The sequence below is a fragment of the Carassius carassius genome, chromosome 7 (assembly GCF_963082965.1).
Source record: "Carassius carassius chromosome 7, fCarCar2.1, whole genome shotgun sequence".
Classification (NCBI taxonomy): Eukaryota; Metazoa; Chordata; class Actinopteri; order Cypriniformes; family Cyprinidae; genus Carassius; species Carassius carassius.
In genome coordinates this window covers 23,122,660-23,148,855 of record NC_081761.1, presented here as the reverse complement: position 1 = coordinate 23,148,855, position 26,196 = coordinate 23,122,660, and the positions used below count along the sequence as shown (strand labels likewise).

At 36.4% G+C, this 26,196-nt stretch overlaps 2 protein-coding genes and 1 non-coding gene across 7 annotated transcripts in view; 2 read left to right on the top strand and 1 right to left on the bottom strand.

Annotated features, from left to right (window-relative positions):
* dhrsx (dehydrogenase/reductase (SDR family) X-linked) overlaps window positions 1–13,337 on the bottom strand; it is a 35,681-nt gene extending 22,344 nt beyond the window's left edge. Inside the window, exons 1-4 of one of the 4 annotated variants that reach the window (XM_059554223.1) lie at window positions 12,974–13,337; window positions 7,913–8,005; window positions 5,467–5,574; window positions 1,055–1,123 (exon numbers count right to left, since the gene is read on the bottom strand). In XM_059554223.1, the coding sequence (XP_059410206.1) occupies window positions 1,055–1,123; window positions 5,467–5,521 (124 nt within the window). In that variant the 5' untranslated portion in view covers window positions 5,522–5,574; window positions 7,913–8,005; window positions 12,974–13,337. Of the gene's footprint in view, window positions 1–1,054; window positions 1,124–5,466; window positions 5,575–6,955; window positions 7,178–7,912; window positions 8,006–12,973 lie in introns of those variants that run through there. The other 3 variants (XM_059554222.1, XM_059554221.1, XM_059554220.1) reach the window with 3 other exon arrangements.
* Window positions 13,338–14,307: 970 nt separating this feature from the next.
* Window positions 14,308–26,116, top strand: cd99 (CD99 molecule). Of its 2 annotated transcripts, XM_059554218.1 has the most exons (13): window positions 14,313–14,443; window positions 14,584–14,648; window positions 17,554–17,586; window positions 17,826–17,876; window positions 17,999–18,040; window positions 19,274–19,306; window positions 19,593–19,640; window positions 20,213–20,293; window positions 20,501–20,536; window positions 20,645–20,668; window positions 24,232–24,339; window positions 24,919–24,969; window positions 25,214–26,116. In XM_059554218.1, exons 2-13 carry the CDS (start codon window positions 14,588–14,590, stop codon window positions 25,240–25,242), a joined length of 597 nt encoding a protein of 198 aa, XP_059410201.1. In that variant the 5' UTR covers window positions 14,313–14,443; window positions 14,584–14,587; the 3' UTR covers window positions 25,243–26,116. The 2 variants fall into 2 exon arrangements, with proteins under 2 accessions (XP_059410202.1, XP_059410201.1); XM_059554219.1 differs by lacking the exons at window positions 24,232–24,339; window positions 24,919–24,969; window positions 25,214–26,116 and adding an exon at window positions 21,271–21,569 and having other exon boundaries at window positions 14,308–14,443.
* On the top strand, window positions 24,677–24,768 carry trnar-ucu (transfer RNA arginine (anticodon UCU)). The gene is given in 2 exon segments: window positions 24,677–24,713; window positions 24,733–24,768. It is a non-coding gene; the product is annotated as a tRNA-Arg (tRNA).
* Window positions 26,117–26,196: the final 80 nt, after the last annotated feature.

Sequence of the window (26,196 nt, the reverse complement as noted above, 5' to 3'; positions counted from 1 at the left end):
ATGAAAATCCTAAACATTTAAGTGAACATTTTCGAGTGTGAACTCTGACCACACCAATTGTTTTTAAACCAGCATCATCCTGGAACAGCATTCTTTTTTATTAACCAGCCACGGCAACATTTAGACTGTCCAATTACACACCATTAAACATCTTGAATAAGATGGCTGCTTGACTTTAAAGTTCTTTTACAGCAGTCTGAGTCCATTTGTCAGCTCAGTCTATCTTGTTTTCCTAAAACACCTCCTCTGTTTAACTGGATGTGATGTCGAACCCTCATTAGGTGATTGTAGCTGTATAAAGAGCGATCATGTGTCATTACTAGACCAGCTTAGAGAAGTACAATGACAGATCATGCTGAGCAAAGAGCCTCACATACATACACGCACACAAACAGACCTCCAGCCAGGCCTTTGCTTGTTTTGAAAGACTCATTTCTTGTTAGCACACCCGTCATTTTTGCAGCATCATTTTTCCCCCCTCTGAACCAATACCAATTTCAAAACTGGTATTTAAGGTTATGGTTTTAGACAAACTGACCCTAGATGAGCGCAGAAGGACAGCTTCCCTCCAGTGCATTATTTCTCAACTTCAATAGCCCTATGATGTAAGCTAGAAGTGAAAACCGAGGGCCTGTTCACGCCTAGCAGTTAAAAATCCATGTGGGGGAGGGGTGGATACCGCAGGGAAGTGAGCGTGCCTTCATCCAAACTGTGGCTCTCAATATCCCATCTGCATTACAATGAGGTTATGGTTCTTCAGCGAACACAATCATCAAACATCACTCTCTTGGTATTCTTCTGCTTGCTCTCACACATTCTTCCAGTAAACACACAAATCCAAACATCGCAAGAAAAATGATCCAGTTTAGTTGCAAATTAAGTAGCATCAGGTCATTGCGGAGTAAATCATCACCTCCAGGAGACCGTAAAGGTCAGGATCACCAATGGAGGAGGGTACATGATGCTTGGGAACTTAGAGCCTTTCTTATACAACCGACCACTTAAAACCCCCAGGCTCCTCAAACACATTTAACATTAATTGAATTAATTTTACCTTTTCCCTGATTTAACTCTTCTCGAATCTTCTTCACTGCTGCCAGACCTTCCTGTTCTTCATTCCCAGCTGAATAAGAGAAAAAAAAAAATAGAAAAGGACCATGTTAAGCATACTAATATCATGCTCTTATATTTATATACATATATAACAGAATCAGTAAAAACACAAATATCAAGATTAATCTGCTTTCTAAAGCCGAGTTCAGACTGCACGATTTGAGCCCAGTTTTTGGCTCGCCGACAGGTTTTGAGAAATCGCCGACAAATGCCCGAAATCACAGGCAAATCTGTGCTCGTTCACGCGAGTGACAATCACGCAGTGTGAATGAGCAAAGATGCGATCTGAGAGAATCGCCGACGAGTCGCCGACGCCCGTGAGATATTTGGCATGCTAAATATCTGGACCTGTCGGCGATTCAAAATCATGCTGTCTGAAAAGTGTTCTGACTGAAAACTACATCGGCAATGACCGACAGCCAATGAGAGAGCAAGATACAGAGCAGCTGGGAGTTCGGGGAGGAGTTATAGACCACAATATCAGCAAGTATGGCTTCATTTCAGAAAAAGGCTTTCTTCTCTGTCTATTTGGACCCATGAAATGGAAGATAAATTAATATAAATTTAGCAGGAGCACCCGTGTCTGTTTGACGTTTCATCAAAGTCAAAGTCACCTTTATTTATATAGCGCTTTTTAAACCAAATACATTGCGTCAAAGCAACAGAACAACATTCATTAGGAAAACAGTGTCAATAATGCAAAAATGCTTATTAAAGGCAGTTAATCATTGGATTCAGTTATGTCATCTCTGTTCAGTTAAATAGTGTCTGTGCATTTATTTGCAATCAAGTCAACGATATCGCTGTAGATGAAGTGTTCCCAACTAAGCAAGCCAGAGGCGACAGCGGCAAGGAACCGAAACTCCATCGGTGACAGAATGGAGAAAAAAACCTTGGGAGAAATCAGGCTCAGTTGGGGGGCTAGTTCTCCTCTGACCAGACGCTATTCATCTTCATCTGAGCTATCACAGTCTCACGTGAAAACTCCGGTCTTGCACGTGTGATATCGCGTTGTTTCCTTGTCACATCTCGCGGGTGTTTGATTGTGAAACGTCGTTTGCGTGCCAGACAGAGTTGTCGGCGATTCTTCCTATTGTAAAGTCATGCAGTGTGAAACCTTCTGTCGCCGATCCATCGTGCAGTGTTAACAAAGCAGTGACTGAATGCTGGCCAAGATAGTCATGCAGTGTGAAAAGAACAGTGACCCGACTACTTTGAAAATCGTGCAATCTGAACTCAGCTTTAGTGGATTTCCGTTTATTTGCTCAAGGTACATTTAGTAGTTTAGTGCTACTTTAAAAAGTTTGAAACATTAAAGGGTTAGTTCACCTAAAAACTAAAATTCTGTCATTAATTATGCACCCTCAAGTCGTTCCAAACCCTTGTGACCTTTGTTTACCTTCAGAATACAGAAAGATTTTTTTTAATGCAATAAAAGAGCTTTCTGACCCTGTATAGACAGCAATGAATCAGACACATTCAAGGCCCAGAAAGGTAGTCAGGACAATGTTAAAATAGTCCATGTGACGCCAATGGTTCAACCCTAATGTCATGAAGCTACGAGAATACTTTTTGTGCACAAAGAAAACAAAAATAATGACTTTATTCAACTATTTCTTTATCTTCCGTGTCAGTCTTTTTGACATGTGTTCACAAGAGTACCACGACGCATTCACGTGATGCTGCTGGCACAGGAGCCGACATTCTGATGTAGAACATCCTTCTCTCTTAAAGGGTTAGTTCACCCAAAAATAGCAATGACCTCATACTTGTCCTCCCAGATCTGCTTCAATGTACAACTGTTGCTGCAAGCTACTTTAAAGTGATTATTACGTTTTGAATATGGATATTTTTCCTTACAAAAACACATCGATTCACTACAGGAGGCCTTTGTTTTATTTCTCTTCTTTTGGACTGAATCACTGCAACACCCACTGACTACCATTAAACAGCTTGAAAAATCAAAGACAATTTTGAATATAACTCCAACTGGATTCGTCTGAATGAAGAAAGTCATATACACCTGACATTCCTTGAGGGTGAGTAATTTATGGCTCAGTTTTCATTTTTGGGTGAACTAACCCGTTAAGCCCATGGTCGGCCATCAGTGAGCGTCTGTTGGGTTTGTTTGGTGTGTTCCACACGTCAGCTCTCATCTTGCTCACGTCAACATGTTGAACTGGCATCGGAGCCGTCGGCGTGAGTGAGAACTCTGATTGGATGTTCAGTTTAGCGAATGAGTCAGTGACCGAGAATTAAAGTGAAAGTGATGAAACGCATCACGAGTATATGCATGCAGCACAGATAGAGCGCTGTTCTAATGTTACTGTATGTGATCTTACCCAAACATTCCGATATGCAAATATTTTCATAACATGAGCCACTTAAAATTAAGAAAGTTATCAACATAACTAATATTCAAAATAGTAGCTGTTTTATTTCCGTTTTGTATATCTGCATCTTGTATATCCTTGTTTTCATTTCTCCTGCTTAATGACAAATATATAATATTGACAGCTGCTAATCTAGACAGCAATTTCCCTTCACGCAGGTACAAAACAAACATTTGTTAGTTTGCAATTGGCTGTAGTCTGTGCGGTATGTTCAAAGTGAAGATTTTGGTTCACCCGCTGCCAATGCGAGGCAACAACACCGTTGGCTTTTGTCGCATGTAGTTCTTTTAAGTCGGCTTGGTATGTCCTGGCCTTTAGTTCAACGTCTGTATATTCTGGTTCAAATAAGGAATGCTGGGCAAAAAATTTCAAGTGATCCCATCTGTCAAAATCTTCAGACATGTTTACAAATAATTTTTTGTGTACAGTGTGCATCTTTTTATACTTGTAAACACAGCACAGTGCATTTTGGTTCTACTACAGAAAGCTGGCTCCTGCGTCAGTCGCTCCACACGCATGTGTTGTGGTACTCTTGTGAACGTGCATCGAAGACTGACATGTAAGAGTAAAAAGTTGCTTTTTTTTTTTTCTTTGTGCACAAAAAGTATCCTTGTAGCTTGACAACATTGCAATTGAACCACTGATGTCACTACTTTAATGGACTATTTTAACAATGTCTTTACTACTTTTCTGGGCCATAAAATGTTTCAGTTGCTGCAGGGTCAGAAAGCTCTCGGATTTCATCAAAAATATATTCATTTGTGTTCTGAAGATGAACAACGGTCTTATGGGTTTGGAACAACATGAGGGAGTGAGTGTAATTAATGATAATTTCATTTTAAGGTTGAATATACCTTTAAGAAATAAATTGTGTTTTTGTGAAGAATCATCTGAATGGTTTAATGTCACATGAGATGAAGATTTTACTCCATTTTTTAATTTAATGTATTTCGACATGTTGAAATGACGTTAAACGCAGTGCAAGGTGGAAATATAAGATGAAGGAGAAAATCCTGAGTAGTAATGATGACAAAGTTGCTTCTTTTTTTGGCGGGACCGCTAAGGGAATTAATTATTCTATAGACTGCTCTCTGAAACTCAAGTATCAATGTCATTTACATAAAACTCAGAGACAATCATGCTGACCCATGTCAACTGAAATAGCTTAAAAATTACTAAATGCACCTTCAATCAAATGATCAAATCAAAAATGCATTTCAAGGAAAAAGATATTCATATATAAGGTGGATGTTTCGGGGCACATTATCAGAAAAATAAGGTATTTTTAAGGCATTACAGTATTTTGGGGGTATTATAGTATTACAAGATAGCATATTACCACTTTAAGTCTTGATATAAGTAACATACCGTTAAGGTACTAATGAGCAACATTTAGGAGTAGCTGATATATATAACTTTGAGGATAAGCTCCTTCCCCAGTGAAAAACAATTTTAGTTTTTTTTTCTGACAGTTTACAACAAAGAGGCAAAGATTTACCTCAGGTTTCAAGCAGCAATTGCACAACAATTTTAGCACACAAACTTTTACCAACAGGCTTTAACCAAATGAAAATAGTATGTGTTCTCTTCCTACACATACTGTACCCTAAGAAACCTGTCCTGCATTTGAATGAACATGTGAGGAGAGTTACTCTTGCATAAGCCCTTCTTATTGCCTTTTATGTGACACCATACTTCAGGAGAGAGCTCTTATTGATAATGCAGACTGACAGGGAGAAAAAAAAGGGGGGGAAACATTGGGTCTGTGCTCCGTTAGCACAAGTCATACTTATAACTGACTGTACGTGGTACAGAAAATATTACAAATCAATCACAAGTAGCAGAAAACCAAATAAAAGGCTGCATAACTACAAGAACTGCTCTGTAAGTTGGAGTCAAGACACCAGTGAAATGGATTTGGTTCAATGATTTGTAATTTAGGTATGAGATGATACTATACCAATGACCACATGCATGTCCAGGCTGGCTAGATGTCTGGAAACCTCATATCCCATTCCTCTGGCTCCCCCTGTAACTATGGCAACCTTTCCATTCTGCTTGGGAAAATCTGGCAGGAAATTATGAAAACAATTGAAAATTATGATTTTCTGTCGTCCCTCGTTTGAGTGTACACTGATGAACTGAGAACAGCATGACCTGCTTTTGTGATTAAGCCTACTAATGATGCTTTTACTTCACTCTTTTGCTTTATGGGTACTTATTATTATCAATAATAATGAAAAACAAGTCCACTTGTGCATTTAAGCAGAAAAATCAATGATAAGAAATGATAAGCAATGCTTCTTTTTGCTACCATTCCGATGTTAAAATGTATAGTTAAAATTAGTTTTTCAGAACATAGGCTAGCCAATAATGCAAAAAAAGTCTTAAAGTCTGTGTTTCTTAATCATATTTTTTTCTCTGTCTATAGCTAATCTGGTCAGGCTTCAGAAGATTTAAATATTTCTGATACAAAAGACCATTGTGAGGATGGATTTGAGTCTAATCCTTTTGCTTTGCGCTGGGACACTGCCCTTTAACACGGATTCAAATTTAAATAAAGAGCCGTCTATAATTGCAATGGAACAATCTTAAGTAGCAACATCTGATTAGTCCGTGGTAACGCATGAATCACTGAATCTCTGGCAACACTCTAAATTACCCAGAGTCGCTCATAAATTAAATTACACATTGTTATAATTTAATTATAAAGTCAGCATTTCAGCCAGAGGCTAATAAACGTATAAAATATTTAAAGCAAATACATTATAAAACACAGGACATTTCTAACTAAGTGAACATTAACATCAATTATGTAATCACTTGTAATTAAATGTATTATAAAGTGTCTTTATAAAAATACCTCAGTTTTGGAGTAAATAGGTCAAAGGTTACAGTCGGCTATGTTTAGATAATAAGTAAGAAACATGTTTAAACTATTTATTTTAGGTTTATGCATAATCACAGTCAAGTTAGCAAGTTAGTTATACAAACAACATTATGTATATTAATATCAGAAAGTATAAAAAAATGTTAAAAGAAAGTCAACTAAAATAATAATAATAATAATATTAATAACAATTTATCTCTAACCTCTCATATATTTTACGGTTAATTTTTTTTTTTTTTTTTTTACTGAGAGGGAGTGGAACATCCTTACAGTTTTCACCAGACAATAGAAGTGAACAGGGACAGAGATATGTTACTCTTCCGTGCAACTAAGTGTGTGTTTATCTGGCTCTAAAAGAACACGAACGTGAGCAAATAAATGCAGAATTTTTGTTTTCGCGTGAACTGTCCCTTTAAGCGCACTTCTCACAGAGCGATTCTAAACGTTCCCAATCTATGCCTGACAGCTCCAAAATCCCCAATAACTGTTTGACAGCTGTTCGACAATAAAACAAAGCCTGTCAGATCACTACAAATCTGTGACCATAAAAACCTCTAACCTGGCAGGGTGAAAGATCTGTTGAAAAGCTGGTAAAGAAGAACTCTGACGCCGTCTAAGTAGAGTCTGATGAAGCCGAGGATACACGGTAAGAGCCACCACATGTTGAAGATGACAGCGAGTGTCTCAGTATTTACGCTCCGTGCTGAAGTACTGTTATCAGCTGTTTGTTCGATAGTTCCGCCCTCTACGTCAATGACTGTAGACACACTAGAGAGTCTGGATGCAGATTTACGGGGAGTAAACACTACCAAGAAAGGGGAAAAATGTAGCTGGTGAAGATTACTCAAAAAAAAAAAAAAAAAAAAAGTAAATGGTGCAGTCTATGAAAGCACGTTTCCGCCTCACAGTGTTCTGTCTTTTTTTCTTTGCAGTTCTGAGAAAACGGTAGGCAAGTTTGATCGCAGACTTTTTTTCCTCAAAACTGAGAGAAACAAATAAAGTCCGAATTGTTTTATAAAAAGTTGCAACTGCCTTTTTATTTTTTAATTCTGTGGCAGACAATGGCTCCATACAGTCTAGTTAAAGTTAGTTAACCCCCCCACCCCAATTTTTTTTTTTTTACTTAAAATTCCAGTTAAAAATCATTGATTCAATGACGTGGGGTCTAGTTTTTTTTTCAGTAGCGTCCGTGCAATCAAGTCGACAATATTGCAAAATATTGAGTATGACATAGAAGTTTCCTTTTTCTGTTGAACATAAAAGTGTTTTGAAGTAAACAGTGATGAATATGGGTAAACAGTTGCTGGTTCCCATTGACTTACATTGTATAGAAAGGGAAAGTGAAAAGAAAGCGAAGTGACATGTGGTGACCCATACTTGGAAATCATGCTCTGCATTTCACCCATCCAAGTGAACACACACACACTGTGAACACACACCTGGAGCAGTGGGAAGCCATATTGCTGTGGCGCCTGGGGAACAGTTGGGGGTTTGGTGCCTTGCTCAAGGGTCTTACTTCAGTCTTTGTATTGAAGGTGGAAGAGAGCTCTGGTTATTCACACTACCCCCAGCAACAATCCCTGCCAGACCTGAGACTCGAACCTGTGACCTTCGGGATACAAGTCCGACTCTTGCATTACATAGTGTAGCATCAATAAATAAATAAATACTATGACACACAATGGGTACAAGAAACTGTTTGGTTACTCAGATTCTTCAAAATATTGTGAAGAAATTCACAACTTGAGAGTGAGTGAACAATGACAAAAATATCAATTTTTAGGTGAACTATCCCTTTAAGAGATATCCTGAATAAAAAGAGAGATTTTAGTGTCCAGTGCAGATCTAATAACTAGAGCATTAGCCAACATAATGCAGATAGATAACCTAGTAACATTGCATGATAGGAAATAAGATTAAATTGTTAAAAAATTTACTCAAAGTTCACAATTTACTATTTGAACTATTTTTAAATGTCACTAGGTGGAATAACCTTCCTTCATTTTATGATAACCTTAATCGGCCAGTTGAGTACAGTTATCAGCCGATGCAAATTAAATATTGATAGACTGATAAATCAAAATCTCTTATAATGCAGTGTTATTTTATGATGTATGATGCAAATGGGTGATATAGGCTAGTATGCTTTTGATCACCTTCCAGCACATTCTCCCCTGTAAATTTTATTTTATTTATTATTAATTTATTAAATTAATAATAAATAACCTCCCTCTACATTTTGTAAACTAGGGAGACCCTCAAATTTAGCAGTTTACTTTAGATTCTTCTCAAAATAAGTAAAACTGAGGACCCACCTACCTGAATGTTTTAGATGTCTCACTAATTAAAACACCTGATTCAACTCATCGGCTTTTTAATGTGTTAATTAACAAGACCTCTAAAACATTCTGGAAAAAACTGGAGCTGGGATATAGATGCGTCAGATGTTCTTACGCCACTGAATTACACAACACAAGATGTGCTTCCGGAACATCCTCAAATCTTGCTGGATAACATGGATCATCAGGTTTTACTCGTGGAGATGCCAGATCACCAGCTTAAGTTCTACTGTCAATTACCAAGACATTTTGAAATTCATGTTCATTTTTCAGTTAAAATTGTCACTTGAATTGTTATGCTGAAAATAATTTAAATGAAAATTGTAAAAGTTGTATTAGAGAAATGCAAGATAGAAGCATTTCCCTTAGTGCCCCCCCCCCCTCTCTCTCTCTCTCTCTCTCTCTCTCTATATATATATATATATATTTATATATAATCTCTGGCTGTTTATATTCTTGACACAAGCAGTTTTTTTTGGGGGGGGGGGGGGGCAAACAGGCATTTATGCTGTCATACAAGGGGGATGTGTTCCATGAAAACCCCTCAAGAGAGAGAAACGCAAACCTGGAGCTCAGCTTTGCAGTGACAGCAGGTTGTGGAGAATCCTTGATGTTTGACTAGTACTATGTAAACAGACATTTTCTAATGGAAGTGCTCTCAGGCCTTATAAGTAGGGATTTTGTCTGAGAAAAGAGCCTGAATGTCTTAGATTGTGGAAACTGAGCACCATACAATTCTTTCTAATTTTGCTTATCATTTAAACATGGACCTGTTACTGAATTTTTATAATATTTGAGAATTCAAGGGGGAAAAGGGAAAATGCCGGGTCAAAGAGGCTGAGATGTGACAAAATGACAACTTTCCACATCAGCACTCAGGATTTGTCCTCAAAGCTTAAGTCAATGCCACTTCAAAAACAAATCATTGCGTGCCATTGTGACCTGAGGGGGTTCTGCCTTGCTTCATCTTCTGGTCGTCATCTCTTTTAGCAGGCATGTTGCTTTATCCTTTCCGGGCCAGGGAGGTTGCTTCCGCTGAGCATGTGCTAACACTGACCTGAATCCCTACTCACAATCGTTATTTCCAGAAGAGCTAAGCCTTCAGACAAACAAGCACTCACGCATAAACTCGATCTTCTCTCTCCATCTTTTCCTCTTACTCTGAATGCTGGATAGCAAAACAGCTGTTGTATTTTCCCCTTCAGAGTTTGTTTTTATCTACAGACTCCTTGTCAGAATGCATTCAGAACAACAGCACGTTTAACCTGGGAGCTCCAACCCTCCCCCATCTCTCACTCTACCACTTCTTATTCTCTCTCTCTCTCTCTCTCTCTCTCTCTCTCTCTCTCTCTCTCTCTCTCTCTCTCTCTCTCTCTGCAGTTCCACTGTTCCAAGAACAGTTGTGTAATTTGTTACATATGCACACATGAAGTGTAGTTGGCATTCAGAGCATGAGGTAAAATCATCCTCATGAATCCAAACACAGTACTTTCGTTCATCTTCTTTCAAACACAAATTAAGACATTTTTTACGAAACCTGAGAGATTTCTGTACCTCATTGGAAAGTAGTAACCAAAACTTAGAAGATCCAAAAGATCATAAAGGCATCATAAAATGAATCCACATGAATCAGGGAGTTTATGTTTTGTGAAGATGTTTTGTGATGACTTAGTTAAATTTAGGCTTTTATTTACATCTAAGCAATGATCAAAAGCATCACACAAGGGTAAACACGGAAGTGCAAATTATTCATATGGATTCATTTTACATTGCTTTTATGATAATTTTGGATCTTCTAAATTTGGTTATATGGGCTTTTAATGGAGGGACAGGAATCTCTCAGGTTTACGTTCAAATATTTTAATGATGACAGAATTTCCAGATTTTACTTACATTAACAATGTAATTAATCAATATGGCATTAGGAGATTTAATGTCACCTCTCATGTTCATACTGTTATTGGTAGTGGTTTTAAGGCATGAATATATAAATGTTACAATTTAATAATATGTCATTTATTTTTCTGTCCTCAACACAGTCTTTACAAAATATGTACTATATATCTGTATTGAATTTATTTGTTTAAATGAGTTATATGAATGTGTGGGTCTTTAATAAAGAATACAATGATACAAGAACCATTTTGGTATACACACACACACACACACACATCAATATGCATGCATACAAGTTTAGTTAAAGACATCATTCTGTTATCTCTCTCTTGAACAAACACACAAATAATATACACCTAGAAACATTACTGTTTTTATTATCATAGCTAATGATTTTATATTCAGCTGAGGGATAAGACATCTTCAACAAGCACAATTAATTATGTGTTAACTATATCTGCCCTCTATTTGTCCTTCAGATAGGTAGGCTAATATAAGCGCTTCAGTGGGTTCTGTCGTCATAGCACTTCATTTTTTCACTGATCTGGGTCTAGCGGTGCTTTTCTCAAGCTCACTTGCATAGGTGGCCCAAGTTCGAGGGCAATTTGGCAGCCGGTCGCGCTCATGATGCGCTATGGTGACTGTACTGACACTTGAGATTCCTCTCACGTTCAGAGCGGAGTATTTAATCGGTGAGTCACAATGCTCATGGCTTGAAATTGTAGTTCTCTTGCAAAAGAAGAAATAGATAAATATAGCCTATATATATATATATACTCTAAACAATGGAAACGATAATGCATAATCAAAGCTTTGCCGACTATAGAACATCTATAGGCTAGAGATAGGTGAATGAAAACAAAAAGAACAAATATAAAGACATGAAGCTGTAGCAATGAATTCTCACCGGATCTCTCCATAACAAATGGCTGAGAGCATGAATCAAATTCCAAACGCTCTCACATCTTAAGCGCACAATATGTGAACCACAGGTTTCTATGGCAAGCAGTTTATCGCTTAAACCCAACTAGTAGCCTATCTATTTTTACGTCTCTGTATTTTCGTCATGTATATTAAATATTAATAATAATTGAATTAAAATGGGCCTTTCTGGCTAGTTACATATATAAGATGAATTCTAGCTTGAGATAAATGTTACCTGGTGACATATGTATGAGTATCCAATTATAAATAAGATCTAATATAACTGAAAAGGATAACAGTTAACCACGGAGAGTTTGTAGTTCCAGTAATCCTGGGTTTGGAGGGATTGAAGTTTAGTTCTAATTCCAATCAAACTCACCTGAACTAAAGTAATCACTGTCTTCAGGATTAGTAAAATCATCCAAAACTGGGACAAGCTTGAGCTAAACTCTGCGGGATGGTGGGACTACATGACTGGACAATCCTGTACTATCTGAAATAACTGAAATACAACAATCTGTGAATAGTTTATTCATACTGCATTCAGTTTGTTGCCACAAAAAATTGAATAGTCGCTGTAACTGTTGCAATGGGATAAGTACTAGTACATAAATAAGTACTAATATAGACAGCCCCATAGTGACTAATACAGAATATAAATACTATGCACTGAATAGTTACAAGTGGAAATTGAAAAATGCACTTGTTAGTATTGGATTTCTCGTTAGTAATTATACATACTGCCTGCAAATAATAATAATAAAATAGTTTAGATTTTAATTTAAATGGATAAATGTTAAATAGGCTTGCCATGGCTTTCCATAAACTTATAGTGCGATTAACTGGTATAAGATATTTGCTTTAATGTATCTGACAGCAGAAAATTTGAGACATCCATGAACTGTACACCCTAAGAAGGCGGCACTCATATGATGCCATGCTTTAAAACCACTGACAGCCTTTGATATAATATCTCAACTTTTATTGTTCATTTTCCCTCATACGGCGTTTTTTAAGCTCAAGTCTTCTATTTGGGAAGGTAATAATTGAATTTATGAAATGTGATACAGTACTTACATAAAGACTTAATAAGCAAACTAGTTATTTTTTCATTAACGGCAGCAAAAAAGTCCACTGAATTTAAGTTAAACGAAATTATTCCTATTTATTTTCTCCAATTTAAATTTCAAATTAGTTTAAAAAGCTCAGATTTGGACATATGGAATGATTTGAAATGGTATTCGTGAAAGGAAAGCAGATCTTTTCAATGGTTACTGACAGCCAGTGAAGCGCAACACGTTGGTGGAAAAGGAAACCTCAATTAAATACCGAAGTAAATACCAGTAAATACCGAATCAGTGCTGTCCATTCTCAATTCTCATTCCAGGGGTTTATCAGGCTAGTAACAGGGCACTTACCAGAGTCAACCTTTGCTCCCTTGTTGATCAGTGCCAAAGCTGGGAGACCCGGTGCATGTCCTTAAAGACGCATCCAACAATGTCAATCAAATTCCGTGATCACAATCCACATCTCGACATATATACCATAATATCACGTACAAAATTAGCAGGATCGCAAAAATAAACAGTGCAACCAGTATTGCTTTGGTGACTGGGGATATTAAAGACTGCATGACACCGGCGAGCTGGAGAAAGCAGACACCGTCAGCGCAGTGAAGATGGATACACGTTCAGGCGCCAGTAGCGTCCGATCCGGTCCGTATCTGCATTGGTGCGTGCCGAGTGGGGAACCTAGAGTGAGAAGCGTGGGCTCTTCAAAAACATGACGCGCGAAAGAGCGCTGCCATCCACTGGTGATCTCTCACACCATTTACGCAAGGGGGCACGATACTCAGAGGTCCCTTCAGGATACCCATCGTCCAATACTGCTTGTTCAAAAGATATATCTATATAAACTATAGTTTAAATCAATTAAATCTTAAATGGTAAGAATGTGAAATGTGAAAGATCTTCAAAAAAAAAAAAAAAAAAAAAAAAATGAAATAGCCTTCATAACTAGGTTGCGTTACAAAGTGCATTTTAAAAAGCAAACCTTAGGTTTTGAAATGAGTAGATGCTGGGGGTTTTGTCCAGCAAATGAGGTGTGCTTGAATTATATTGTAACCAGATCCGGTGACAAAGATGACAATGGTTTGTGTTTTATTAAACTTTAATCCCAACTGTGCAAGTCAATTCATGTATCCGACGATTGTGGTTCTAGGTGAGTCAGATCAGAAATATGTACCATAGTTAAATTCATATCCTATAGAGCTGCTTGGACGCTTCTATTGTTGCAACGCGTTCATTTGACACTAGATGGCGTAAGAAACCAGTCTATTTGCTGTCTGCTAGGGGGCGCTATTGCCATGCCAACGCTAATGCTAAAAAAATAAAAACAAGTTAAAATTAGAAACACATCCAAAAGGGTGGCACGCGCATGTTCAGTGATTTTTAATCAGAAAAAAAACTAAAAAAAAACAAACACTTAAACCTTAATCTTAAAGCTCAATGGCCCTGTTATTCTATTAGAAGTAAACGCGCTGTTTGTACAAAATGCTGTGGCAGAAATTATATAGACTGGATTTGTTACAGTGTCACCTTCAGCAGATTATTTGTTTTACCTAAAGATTAAGAAATCTTCTCTCCACCGTGAATCAAATATGAGAGTTATATATTTTCCGTTGAATAGCCTATGTGGAGAATGTGTTTAATAATTCATCCACTATATAAACCACTAAGCCACTAAGTTCTAATACTCGCGCACGCAGGTAGGGCGTGGCAAGGCGTGTCTTTTTCCTGCACAGTGTTTTGAATCATCACTCGAATTAGACTCTACAGACAACCGAACTGAGGAGCAGCACTGGGCCACGCTTGGATCACTCAGTGGGGGTGGGTAACTCCAGTTAGTTATTGCTCAACTTTACTTTCGAGATACTTGTAGTTGTTGGCTTCAGGGCTCATAATGTCACTATTTCTTTGCGAATTATTGAAATTGCTCTAAGTTTGTTTTAACCTTATATATTTCACAGCAAGATGACTTCATACACGTGGATTTTACTTCTTCTGGCAAGTCTTGTGGCAACAAGAGCGCAAGGTATGGTTTCCTTTATAAACTATTGACGTTTTGTTTTGGTAACAGCGCTTTTTATTTGTAGAGCTGTGAAGTATCGTGCCCAACAAAGACGCAGGCGTCACTTTTTGACGAGTGCCACTGCTAACCGTTTGTAAATAAGCTGTAATTGAAGCATGAATAAAATGTATAAAAACGTTTAATGTTTGAAAGACCAAAAAACTTTTGTTTGGTGCAGTGGTTTGACTCTTTGAAATGAAAATGTTCCACATACAAGCGGCATGACTCACCAACTCTTGAGAAGAATGGCAAGAGAATTGTAGCACCAAGCCTGTTTGTTTCTGTAACATGGTCTTTGTAACATCACGGAATCCCTTACGAAAATTAACCATTCTTTTACCACAAATAAAACCATTGTAAATACAGATTAATCATGGTTCTGCTACACTAAAAATAGTTTAACCATGGTATTTAGTAAAACTGTGGTTATAAGAATGGTAACCAATACGCCATAAAAAAAAAAAAAACTTTACTAAACGTTACTACACTTTTATTACAATAAAACCATGGTTCATTTTCATGAGGGATATTTTTTAAGCATGACCAAAATATATGACACACATATAAATCAGAGTTGAAACTGAGATTAGTTATCATTCCACATATTCCCAGCTCCCATTGCTTTTATTCCCAATTTAAAATACGGACTTTACATGTTAATATGCATAATTTAGCTGTTATTAGGTCTTCTTTGCCTCACAGAGCAGTTTAACCCCCAATTATAAATAGAACACTGTCTTTGCCTGTTGTTTGAGGCTTTTGTTCAAGTTGAAATATTGTAAATCTAACATTAACAATGCATGAAGTAAGCAGTTGCTCGGGTGGCATGTTATAATGTTGCACCGTTCCATGTTTACAGTTTTTTGCAGGTATATTAGTGAGTGACAATAAATAATTTTGGCGAACGCTAACACGATATTGTTAATGAACCAATGATAACAACTTTCTCATTGTTTGGTATTATTTGCTAGCTTGGGAATCAACTCAAATCTCACATTAGACTTTTGAAGGTCACAGAAAAATAGTTTTTTTCAAAAACATACATTTTTTATCTGCATTATACTCTGTAAAGATGCCTTGAACAGTGTGCTACAAAAACTTGATCACCTGACTTTCTGTGTTCCTGCTTTATGTCTCAAAAGTAAACCACAACTACTCTTTTTTTTTTTTTACATAATGGTTCATTGATGTTTTGGCATGATCTGAGACTAGTTTCTGCTTGATGGCTTGGGGTTTTGATGGTGAGAAATGCTCAGAGAGCAGCATGACAGACGTAGTGTACAGGCCAGAATTACATAATATTTTAATTTTGAATAAGTAATACTTGCATAACTCAAGTTTGCCTGAATCTTTGTTTTCCCCAAACTCTAAATGTAGTTCTTCCAAAAATTATTATATATTTTTTTTTAATGCAGTGCAATATGATTGCATAAACATGCACCCACATAAAAGAACGATCTGGTTTCAGTTGTGACTCAATCACCAGTCATCATCATGGGTTTTGCGTAGACCATAATAAAAACAATCCATTGCCCTGGCAACGTAAAGCCACAGGATGCAGCCTCTGCCAGGATGTTTCGTGTGGCAGGCACACAGCTACGCGGTTAACATTGCGTGTGTCGCGTGTAGTGTACATCCGAAAACGTTTTGTTTCATATTTTCTGGTAAAATAATTTTATATACAGTTTTACTTTATGTCACTTCAAGGATTGGGAGGGTTTGGTCACAATGCAACTCTAATACAATACACAATTGATACGTACAGTGTATAGCTGGGTGGGGTTCTCATGTGAAAGCAAACTGTCAAATTCCAATCATTTAGCCTAGTCAAGACTTTTACCCTCTGAGAACTAGACTGGTTTGTTTTGAGTTGGTGACACAGATGGTTTTAATTTTTTAAATTTTTAATTTTTTGGGGGGGGATCATCGTGCAGTAGTAACTATGCAAAAGGAAATGCACTAGATGCTGTCTTGTTACTAACTTAGAACACTTTAAAATTAGCTGCAATGCTAATAGCCTTTATATTTGGAAATGATTTCAAGAAAACAATTACTTTCAGTGTCATTTGAGTCGCTTCACTTGAGTTCAATTTGCATCCTTTATTTGGGTTTTGTACTGTAGAATGGAGCCCCATGTAAATTGCATAATGCAACTCAAATCATACTAACTGGTTTCCTTTTGATCAAATAAACAATTTGGGTTGCTAATGAACTAGTTCATGAGTTAATTATTCAAATTCCATTAGGCATTTATGAGTTGTAATGGATATTTCACATATCGGCTGTATTTGGAGTGTGACTGTGTATTGCTTAGATATGCATAAAGTTCCTCCTTACAATAGAAATAGAAATACTGGCCTTAGTAAATCCAATGAGTGCTTTTGAAGGGGTTGGATGCATTCTCTTTTTTACAGTTTTTATAGGGCACAGACTGAAAATGTGTATATGCTAGGGCTGTGCGATATATCTAACGAAATGATCATCATGCGCATCTAGTCAGTAAATCTGGTTCCGTGATTAGCACTAAATCGCCATCACCTGCTTTCAAATGGAGCAGCATTTAATAGACAAAGCTGTAGATTACTGACAAGCTACGCAATATCACGTTCATTATCGCCTTCGATGAATACGCAATATGAACGTCATATTGCGTAGCTTGTTAGTGATCTACGGCTTTGTCTATTAAATGCCGCTCCATTTGAAAGCAGGTGATGGCGATTTAGTTCTAATCACGGAACCAGATTTACTACATGTTTTGATTTAGTTAAATAAGATTAGATTTAAGATTGAGTTTTGATTAGGATTAAACAGGCCATAAAATTAATAGAGAAATGTGAAATATATATATTAAAAAAATGTTTTCTTGCAGACTTTGACCTCGCTGATGCTTTCGATGACGATGGTAAGTAAAGAAGACTTTCTATTAAATTTGTATGGTCCTCTCTTTATGTTGATGGTCTACTTTTTGATATTTAATGTTATATATTTAAATATAAATACATAAATATTAAATATAAATTAGTTTTCGAGCAAGTTGGGTGGAACATCATGCTCCCAGCCTGGTTTCTGTGCAAACTGTTTTAGTATATAATTATTTATACTGTCATTTCAAACAAATAACAGTCTTATTATGATCTTAAGCCCCTGCGAAGCCAACAGAGAAACCAGCCCCACCGAAAATCCCAGATTCAGGTAACCTTTAACATTATGCATTGGTTTTCAGTCTAATAACTAAACTTGAATTACCCTAAATTCAAAATGAAAACAATTTAATAAAAAAAATGATAATTATGACCATTGTTTGTTGTACACAGAGCCTAAAAAACCTGCAGTGGTTCCCCCGAAAACAGACGATGGTAAGAGAACATTATATTGCGGTGATTATGTAATTATGTATAAAGTTTATGGGTTACACTTTTATTTTAAGGTGCCCTTATTGTAGTGTTATCGTATATTCATTAAAGTAATAATAATTAGCAACATGGGTTAGTGTTAAAGTTAAAGTTTAGGGTCAGTTGAAAGTATATGTAACAAGGACACTGTTAATTGAAATGCTACCTGATTGAATAGTAATGTTAAAGTGATCCAAAGTGCATTTATTTGGATGTTTTTATTGAGCTTGTTTTAAAGGGTAAGTTCAGCCAAATATTAAAATTATGTCATTAATAACTCACCCTCATGTCGTTCCAAACCAGTGAGACCTCCGTTTATCTTCGGAACACAGTTTAAGATATTTTAGATTTAGTCCGAGAGCTCTCAGTCCCTCCGTAGAAGCTGTGTGTACGGTATACTGTCCATGTCCAGAAAGGTAAGAAAAACATCATCAAAGTAGTCCATGTGACATCAGAGGGTCAGTTAGAATTTCTTGAAGCATCGAAAATACATTTTGGTCCAAAAAAAAAAACATTGCGACTTTATTCAGCATTGTCTTCTCTTCCGTGTCTGTTGTGAGCTCTCAGACTAAATCTAAAATATCTTAAACTGTGTTCCGAAGATGAACGGAGGTCTTATGGGTTTGGAACGACATGAGGGTGAGAAATTAATGACACAATTTTCATTTTTGGCTGAACTAACCCTTTAAGGTAATTTTTTTAGTCTCGTTTGTAAATATGTGGTTTAATACAATTAATGTACTGTATTGTTAAATTTTTATTTGTAGATAAAGATAAACTAATTGACTTACAGTGACGTGTATGCAGAGGTGGAAAGAGTATGCAAATATTCTACTCAAGTACATTACATTAATGAAATTGTACAAGTACAAGTAAAAGTACAAGTCTAAAAATCTACTCAAGTAAAAGTAAAAAGTAGCTTGTTTAAGATGTACTCTATTTACTGCAGTAGTTTTCTGGGAGCTGTTTTTTTTAACTCCTTAATTCATGTGTTTTAAAATGTAACAAAGTACAATACTTCAAACAAAATATACTTAAAAGTAAAATTACTGATTGAAAAATGACTTTAAAAGCAGAGCTACACAAAAAAAGCTACTCAATTACAGTAACGCGAGTGGTTTCTACTTCAAATCAGGTGTTCATGTTTTGCACAGTAATGAATGAAAAAACTAAATAATGTGATGTTTTCATTCTCAGGTGACTTAAATCTGTTGGATGCATTCGGTACAGGTAAAAATGAGTGTTTTTGCATTTTATCTGGACTTTTCAGGCTGTGTGTAGTATGCAATTTTGTTTTGTTCACAATTTTTTTCTTGAAAATAGATATTGGGTATTAATGTGTTTCATTAAATAGACATGTAAAGCTACAATTAGCTGTTATTCATGACTATTACCAGTGCTATTAGTTTTCCTGTTTTTCTAGTTTTAAATGCTATTTAGAATGATTTGAAAGACTAACAGATTATGCCAAATGTTTTTGTAATGTTTTCTTTATATTTTTCCACACTCTTTCCAGATGATGTGACCAAAAAGCCTGTGGTTCCACCCAAAGAGAGAGGAACTGGTATGTGTCTGCCAACATCCGTTTGTTAGGGTCTTCTAATGGTGTAATTTAGGGGTTATTTTTTACTATGTTTATGAAAGAAAAAACAACTGGAGTGCACAGTCTATTTTTAATAATAATTCATGACTACAGTTACATAAAGAATTTATTTATTGCAATGTAAACAAACGCAATAGCCTTCTGTTATTTATCTTATCTACAAGTCGGCATGTCATTTCTGTCTCTACATGGTCATGCATTCACAATTCTCCACTGCTCTCTGTATCGCACACGGCAGAGTTCCACCCCTCTGTGCGCACACACACACACACACACACAGGTGAGCACACTCCCACCAGTGGACAGAGAGCGCACATCAGAAAATGTTCCATCATCCACCTGAAAAGCAGACAAAAATATCAACTGCATGCTTTGTAGATAATTGTTCCAGTGTTTAGTTCAATGTACAGTTCAAATGATTGTTCAGTTGTTATATTAACTGTCATTAAAAGAAACACATGAACACCATGATTCCTTTAAGTGTTTGTGTCGGTGTCTGACTGTTCTCATGAAACTTTGCATTTGTTTTCAAGGAGGTGGAAGTTTTGATGACAAAGACCTCTTTGACCTGAATGAAGGGGGTGAATACAAGCCGGATGGAGGCCGAAGTGGAGGTTTGCATCATTATGTTTCGTAGTTTTGGGTTTTCTTAAGTTTCTATGACTCAGATTTAGCCAAGTTTCAAGTCCGACCCAATCTCAAGCACCAAATGCAGTCACGATTATACCTAAACCTGAAAGCATTTGTTATTAAAAATGTTTTCTATGAAGTAGAACAGTGCTTTGACTGAATCTGACTGTGGTTTTTGGTTTTGCTTTAAGGTCGTGGAGGAGATATTCCTCAGGATAATGAAAATGGTATTTATTTCCTTACATTAATGGCAAATACTTGCAATTTGGTGTGATAACCTTTAATTTTTATTTCTTAATCTTGAATGGTAAGATTTTTTTCATTTTTCTCATTAGGTGGAGCCTCTGATCAGCCTCAAGGTAAATATTAAACATTCATTCATTTTATTCAAATTTTACTTAAGATTTTAAGGCCAATCGTGTTGGAAAAACTGTCAGCCACAAAGTGAAGGTTGTTAATATGGAGTTTAATTAAGGAGTCCACCGAATATATGAAGATAAGTGCCTCTGGGAAGTGTCTTTGTTTAGCTCTCACTCACTCTGTTCCTCACTTCACTTCAAGCTGTTTGTCCTTTCCGATGCTTGGTTTACCTGCCAGTGTTGTTGTCTTTCCCAGTGGAGTTAGCCTTATGTCCCCTGCTTCAGATTATTTCTTTAATCTAGAATGAGACCGTTCATGAGAAAATATTTTTGCCTACAGAGCAAGACCATGAAAACTGAACTAGTCTGATGACTAACTGTCACACAGTTCTTATATAAGGACAGGGTGGTTCAACAGACAAAAAAAAACAAACTATTGTGGGCAGTACATGTTGAGGTTTTCCACTAGCAGATGTTTTCTGTGTTGGTTGGAGAACAGTCATATGCTGTACTTTTAGTATATTTGAAGACTGATTGTTTTGCCTGTTCATTCTGCCAGTGGTTGTGTCCTAAATCTCTGCTTCGATTGCCTGTCGTTGCAGATCTTAACCAGCATTGGCTCCAGATTATCAAGATGCTAGTCGATAATATACCAGAAGGCCTCAGTTCTTGGATTGCCCAGTTTAATCAAGCAGTAAAGCCCATGCTAGAGCAGTTGCGGGAATTTCTGAATATAACAGAGGAAAAAACTGAGCTTTAACTATGCTGGATAGAAACCTTGTATGCTTGTGATGGGTTTTTAAATGGTTTCACACATTGTTTACATGGTTTGTAAGTTATTGGTTGTAAGGCTGGGAGTGCTGGTGCTTATGGTCTTTTAAGGATGAAATGCATGTTTGGTAATGATTTAAGTGATTGGTGGTAACGAGGAATTAATCTTATTGTATTCCTGACTGGTTTTACTGGTTTCATTGTGTGTAAAATGTTTGGAGTTGGTAAAGTCTTTAAAGAACATTTAGCACAAAAAAAAAAAAAAAATATATATATATATATGTATGTATATATATGTATATATATTCTTCAATTAAATTGATCAAGTATATATTACTGAATAATTTTAAGTTAAAAATAATTTTAAATTGTAATATTTTACAATAATATTTCATAACACAATACTGTTTTTACTTTGCTTTTGAGCAAATAAATGCAGACATGGAAAGCATAACAGATTTCTTTCATAAAACAATGAAAAACCTCTTTAAAAACTTTATCAACATTAGCAATTTACTGATGCTATATATTTGTAAAAAAAAAAAAAAAAAAGTGGTAGGTGAAAGCCAAAGTATACACATGAATGATGATTCTGGCTGGGAAATCAATATCAAAGCATTTGTTTTCAAAGAGATTTCCACTACACCTTTCCACAGGACACCATTATGACTTCCGGTCACCCCCTTCCTACTTCTTTCTTGTGTTTACACAATGTAGATGTGAAAGACACACTCTGAATTTTTGCCAATGAACATAACAGATTGACAGTTTTTTTTTTTTATGGCATGTCTCAAATGAGGAGTTTCTCATCTCAGCCGGTTTTACGGTACAGTGAATTAACCTTAAGGCCATGTTGAGCATTCCATTCATGTGCTCCTTCTCTGCTCATGGCTGCCATTTTATTTCCCATTTTTTGAGAAGGGATGAATGTTTGTGGCTGAAACTTTGTCACACAGTTCTCTGGCTAAAACTTGGTTTTAGACTTACTCGACCTCGAAAATGTACCAGAAGATTGGCAAATGTTTGTCTGTGTGTGGGTCTCTTAAACGAAAGCTTAGCGCATGCAGGGATTACGCTGTCCCAAATCTCAAAGAGAGTAGAGGCGCTATAGGGATGTTTTTAACCTCAGACGCTTTGATGTTTAAGGTTAAAAGAGGCCGATTCATTTCACAGACAATCTTGAAAATAAATCCTCATTATTGCCATCAGTGGTTTGATGAGAAACCTTTAACATAGACTATGTTCAGACTGCAGTCAAATCAGAATTTTTTTTCCCTCAAATCTTTTCAAACATACTGTCTGCACTATTAATTGCAAGTGATCAAATCAGATTTGTGTGTCCAGACGTAACCAACTTATCTGCATGGGTTGCTCTGTTTATGACGCAGACGTTGCCACGTTTTAAATGAGGTTTTCATTCAATCTCCTCCAAATAAGCGTCTTTAAAGTCACTGTTGCGAACTGCTGCTCTGTCGCACAAGAAAAAACTCTGCGATGGAGACTAGTATGTATTGTGTATTTATTATGCAGCATGTCGCAAAAAAGACAATTTGAAATCATATTTGAGCAGACAGAGCATCCAGACTGAGACTCATCTGTAAAAATATGATTGGAATCGCATTTCAAACCACCTCCGTATAGCTTAGGGGTCGGCTGTGGTCTAGAGATTCAAAAAGTCATCTGAATATGCAAAAAAACATAAAAATGATCGGACAGTCTGAATAAGACCATATAACCTTTCTGTTAATCAAGATGTTCTAGTAACGCAATATTCTTTTATATTTTCTTCACAATATTGTTTACTGCGGAATACAAAGTGGTCTTATTGCTCTATGGGATTGTTGGAAAACCCCCTTTTGGAGCTTTTTGAAAAAAATTTACCATACATGGCAGGCATGTATTTTGAAGCACAAGGTAGTTTGCATGCACTGAGGTTAATCTTTTGCATATATCCATGTTGGCTGGTTTTGTATTCATGAAAGACTCCTTTTACCATTTGAGTTCTTTGGTGTTTGTTCTTCATTCTCAGTTTTTGTGCAAGCTCATGATTCGTCTGGTTTCTTTTCCACTGAAGTAGCTATTTTCTGTCACACTTTCATTTCTTGAAGCATTTTAGCAGCTTTTTTGTATCTGTGACTCTTTTTAATAAAGTGAAATGTGAGAACTCCTTCTGTTTGGCCCCATGGCTGTGACCTGTTTTTTTAACTGTCAGCACATCTTGCTGTGTAATCACCATCAACAATGGCACAGTGAGAATGTACTGAGCATGTGTTAAGAACACTGGCCTGCTTCCTAATTATCACAGCAACTCAACAACTAAATTTCTAGTTAGTAAACTGCACAATTTTAAACATAGTGACTCATTTTTAGTAATATAAATCTCTCTCTTTACGATCTATAGTACAATTAAATCATTCCATTTAGTGACTTTATGATTTTAAATGAGGAAAAACCCTAAGTAAGTCTGCATGCGTGCTGTAAACTGTACTAGTTGCTATATCTGTTCAATTAAAAACAGGTCTCCTTGAAGAACAATATGTACAGTAATGTTTGCCAAGTTTTCTGTGGAAAATAGGAAACAGCTGTTGCACCCCCTAGTGGTCAAAACTATTACCGTTTGCTTGTCCTCCTGTTATAGCCCATGTTACTGTAGTTTTGTTATCAAGCTCTAATTAGTAACTGATGAAATCATTTATAAAAAAATAAAACAAATTGCACACTCTTAAAGAATTTTAAAACCAGCCATCGTTGTATTTTATTGTGTGTTCTGTCCCTTTAAATGTATCCCACAGGCGGAGCCATGGCTGCCATCATCAGTTCTGTGGGTGTTGCCATCCTCGGTGCCGCCTCAAGTTACTTTGCTTACCAGAAAAAGAAACTGTGTTTCAAAGTACAGGGAGGTGAGTTTGGCACTTTTCTTCAGTGAAAGAATCAAAATCTTCATATAAGCACTACCTTGGTTTTGATTTATAAAAGTTGCTTACTTTTTTTGACCAGTTCTGATTGCAAAAACAAAACAACTCTTTAGACTTCAAACTTTTTTACTCTTAATACCTTTTAATCCTTTGCTTCACAACTGTGTATTAACACTTGTGGGAGCCACAGTACTTGGCTTATTTTGAAGTAGCTCAGCTAGAGCAGCAGCTCTTGTAGAGGAAGTGGGGGTTGGGTGTACGACGTGGCAGGCAGTTTAACTGCTTTGCTTCTATTAGAAAAGCCCTCGGGCCCTCAACAGGTGGCTCTGTGGCGCAATGGATAGCGCATTGGACTTCTAAGCGACACTTAGAGAAGTGATTCAAAGGTTGTGGGTTCGAGTCCCACCAGAGTCGCATTTTTTGAGAGTGTTAAAAAAGGCTAAATTAGTAAGTTGATGTCCAAGAGTGAGTTGTGTGAACATAAAACTTTAGTAACAGGATTTTTGAAAATGGCTTTAACAAAATTAAATCATGGGATAAACTAAAAAGTACCTTTTCTGCTAGGGGAGGATCCAGAGAGTGGCAAAAACCGTGGTACTCAGTCTGAGCCTCAAGGTAAGATGTTTTTTTTTTATTATTTATTAACATTTTCCTTTATGTTATGTTTTAAGCTTAATGTGAATTTAAGAATGCAGTTCTGACACCATGTCCTATACAAAGTTATTTTTTTTTCAACCTTCTCTCATAACATGGAGATAAGTTATGTTTCTTTGACCCGTTTTATTTTATAGGGATTTCTTGTTTTCTGATACAATTCACACCTAGTAGATAACATAATTTGCTATTTTCTCTCCCAAAGTTCTCAGCAACCTGCTCCGTTCATCATAACTGCGTTGGATCAGCACACTGAAAGTATATATGCACACTGAGCATGTACAGTTATAGGGGAGCCGAACCCTGTGGGACACGTTACATGAAAGGCTTGTTTAAAACTAATGTTTTAAGAATGTTAGTGTAATTGTTTTTTTTTCTTCTGTTTTTATTGGATTATATAAGTTGTATTGACTCTAATCTTTATTTTAAGAATGTTTTTTTTTTCTGTATTCAATATTTTGTGTAACTGATTGTTCATCTTTAGAGGAAGTAGAGTCACTAAATGGCTTTTAGTGTTCTTTTAGTATTTTAAATAGTGCCAATGTAAGATATTGCACTTTGAAATGACAAATGTTTGCTATTTTTGTAGACGTACAGCAAGTTGCATAAGCCAGGGACTTGCTTTTGTAAAGTGCAAGCTGTCTATACACAGGCGAATGAATCAGGCTTGTGTTCATTCTTGCATTGCTCTGAATTAGAAACTGCCTTCTTTCCCAATCAAACAGAAGACTATGAGCAAAAGGATGCTGAAGAGAAACTGAGTTATGGTGGCAAAATGTCAAATAAAATAAAAAGGAATGAGATTAAAATGATGGGATTTCAACGTCATTTCTGCGTCATTTGCATTTTTTATATTTAAATAAATGTACATTTGAATTGAATAAACAGACAAGGTAAAAAGACAACTATTACTTAAATACTGCTGAAGATAGATGAGTTTAAAATCACAAGTAACTTGCATTGAATGTGTGTGTGATGCACCTCTTTTACCACATCCAGAGAAACTATGATTGATGATTTATTGTTTGTATAACAAAGTGTCTGTCTAAAATATGCATTTGCTGTTTCTTAACCAAATAAAGTATTGTGTCCATTTCTGGATTAAGAATGTTGTTAGTTGTTGTTGCTGAAATGTAACACAATATTGTGTTCTTTCATTCAACGCCGCGAATGTTTTCATTCTTTCAG

What these genes read in the sequence shown, in the direction of transcription:
- cd99 (XM_059554218.1), top strand. Translation starts at nt 14,588, where the DNA reads ATGACTTCATACACGTGGATTTTACTTCTTCTGGCAAGTCTTGTGGCA. An exon ending in TCCCCCGAAAACAGACGATG is followed by an intron (nt 18,041 to 19,273) that starts GTAAGAGAACAT and finishes TTTCATTCTCAG; the next exon opens with GTGACTTAAATCTGTTGGAT. An exon ending in GGATGGAGGCCGAAGTGGAG is followed by an intron (nt 20,294 to 20,500) that starts GTTTGCATCATT and finishes TTTTGCTTTAAG; the next exon opens with GTCGTGGAGGAGATATTCCT.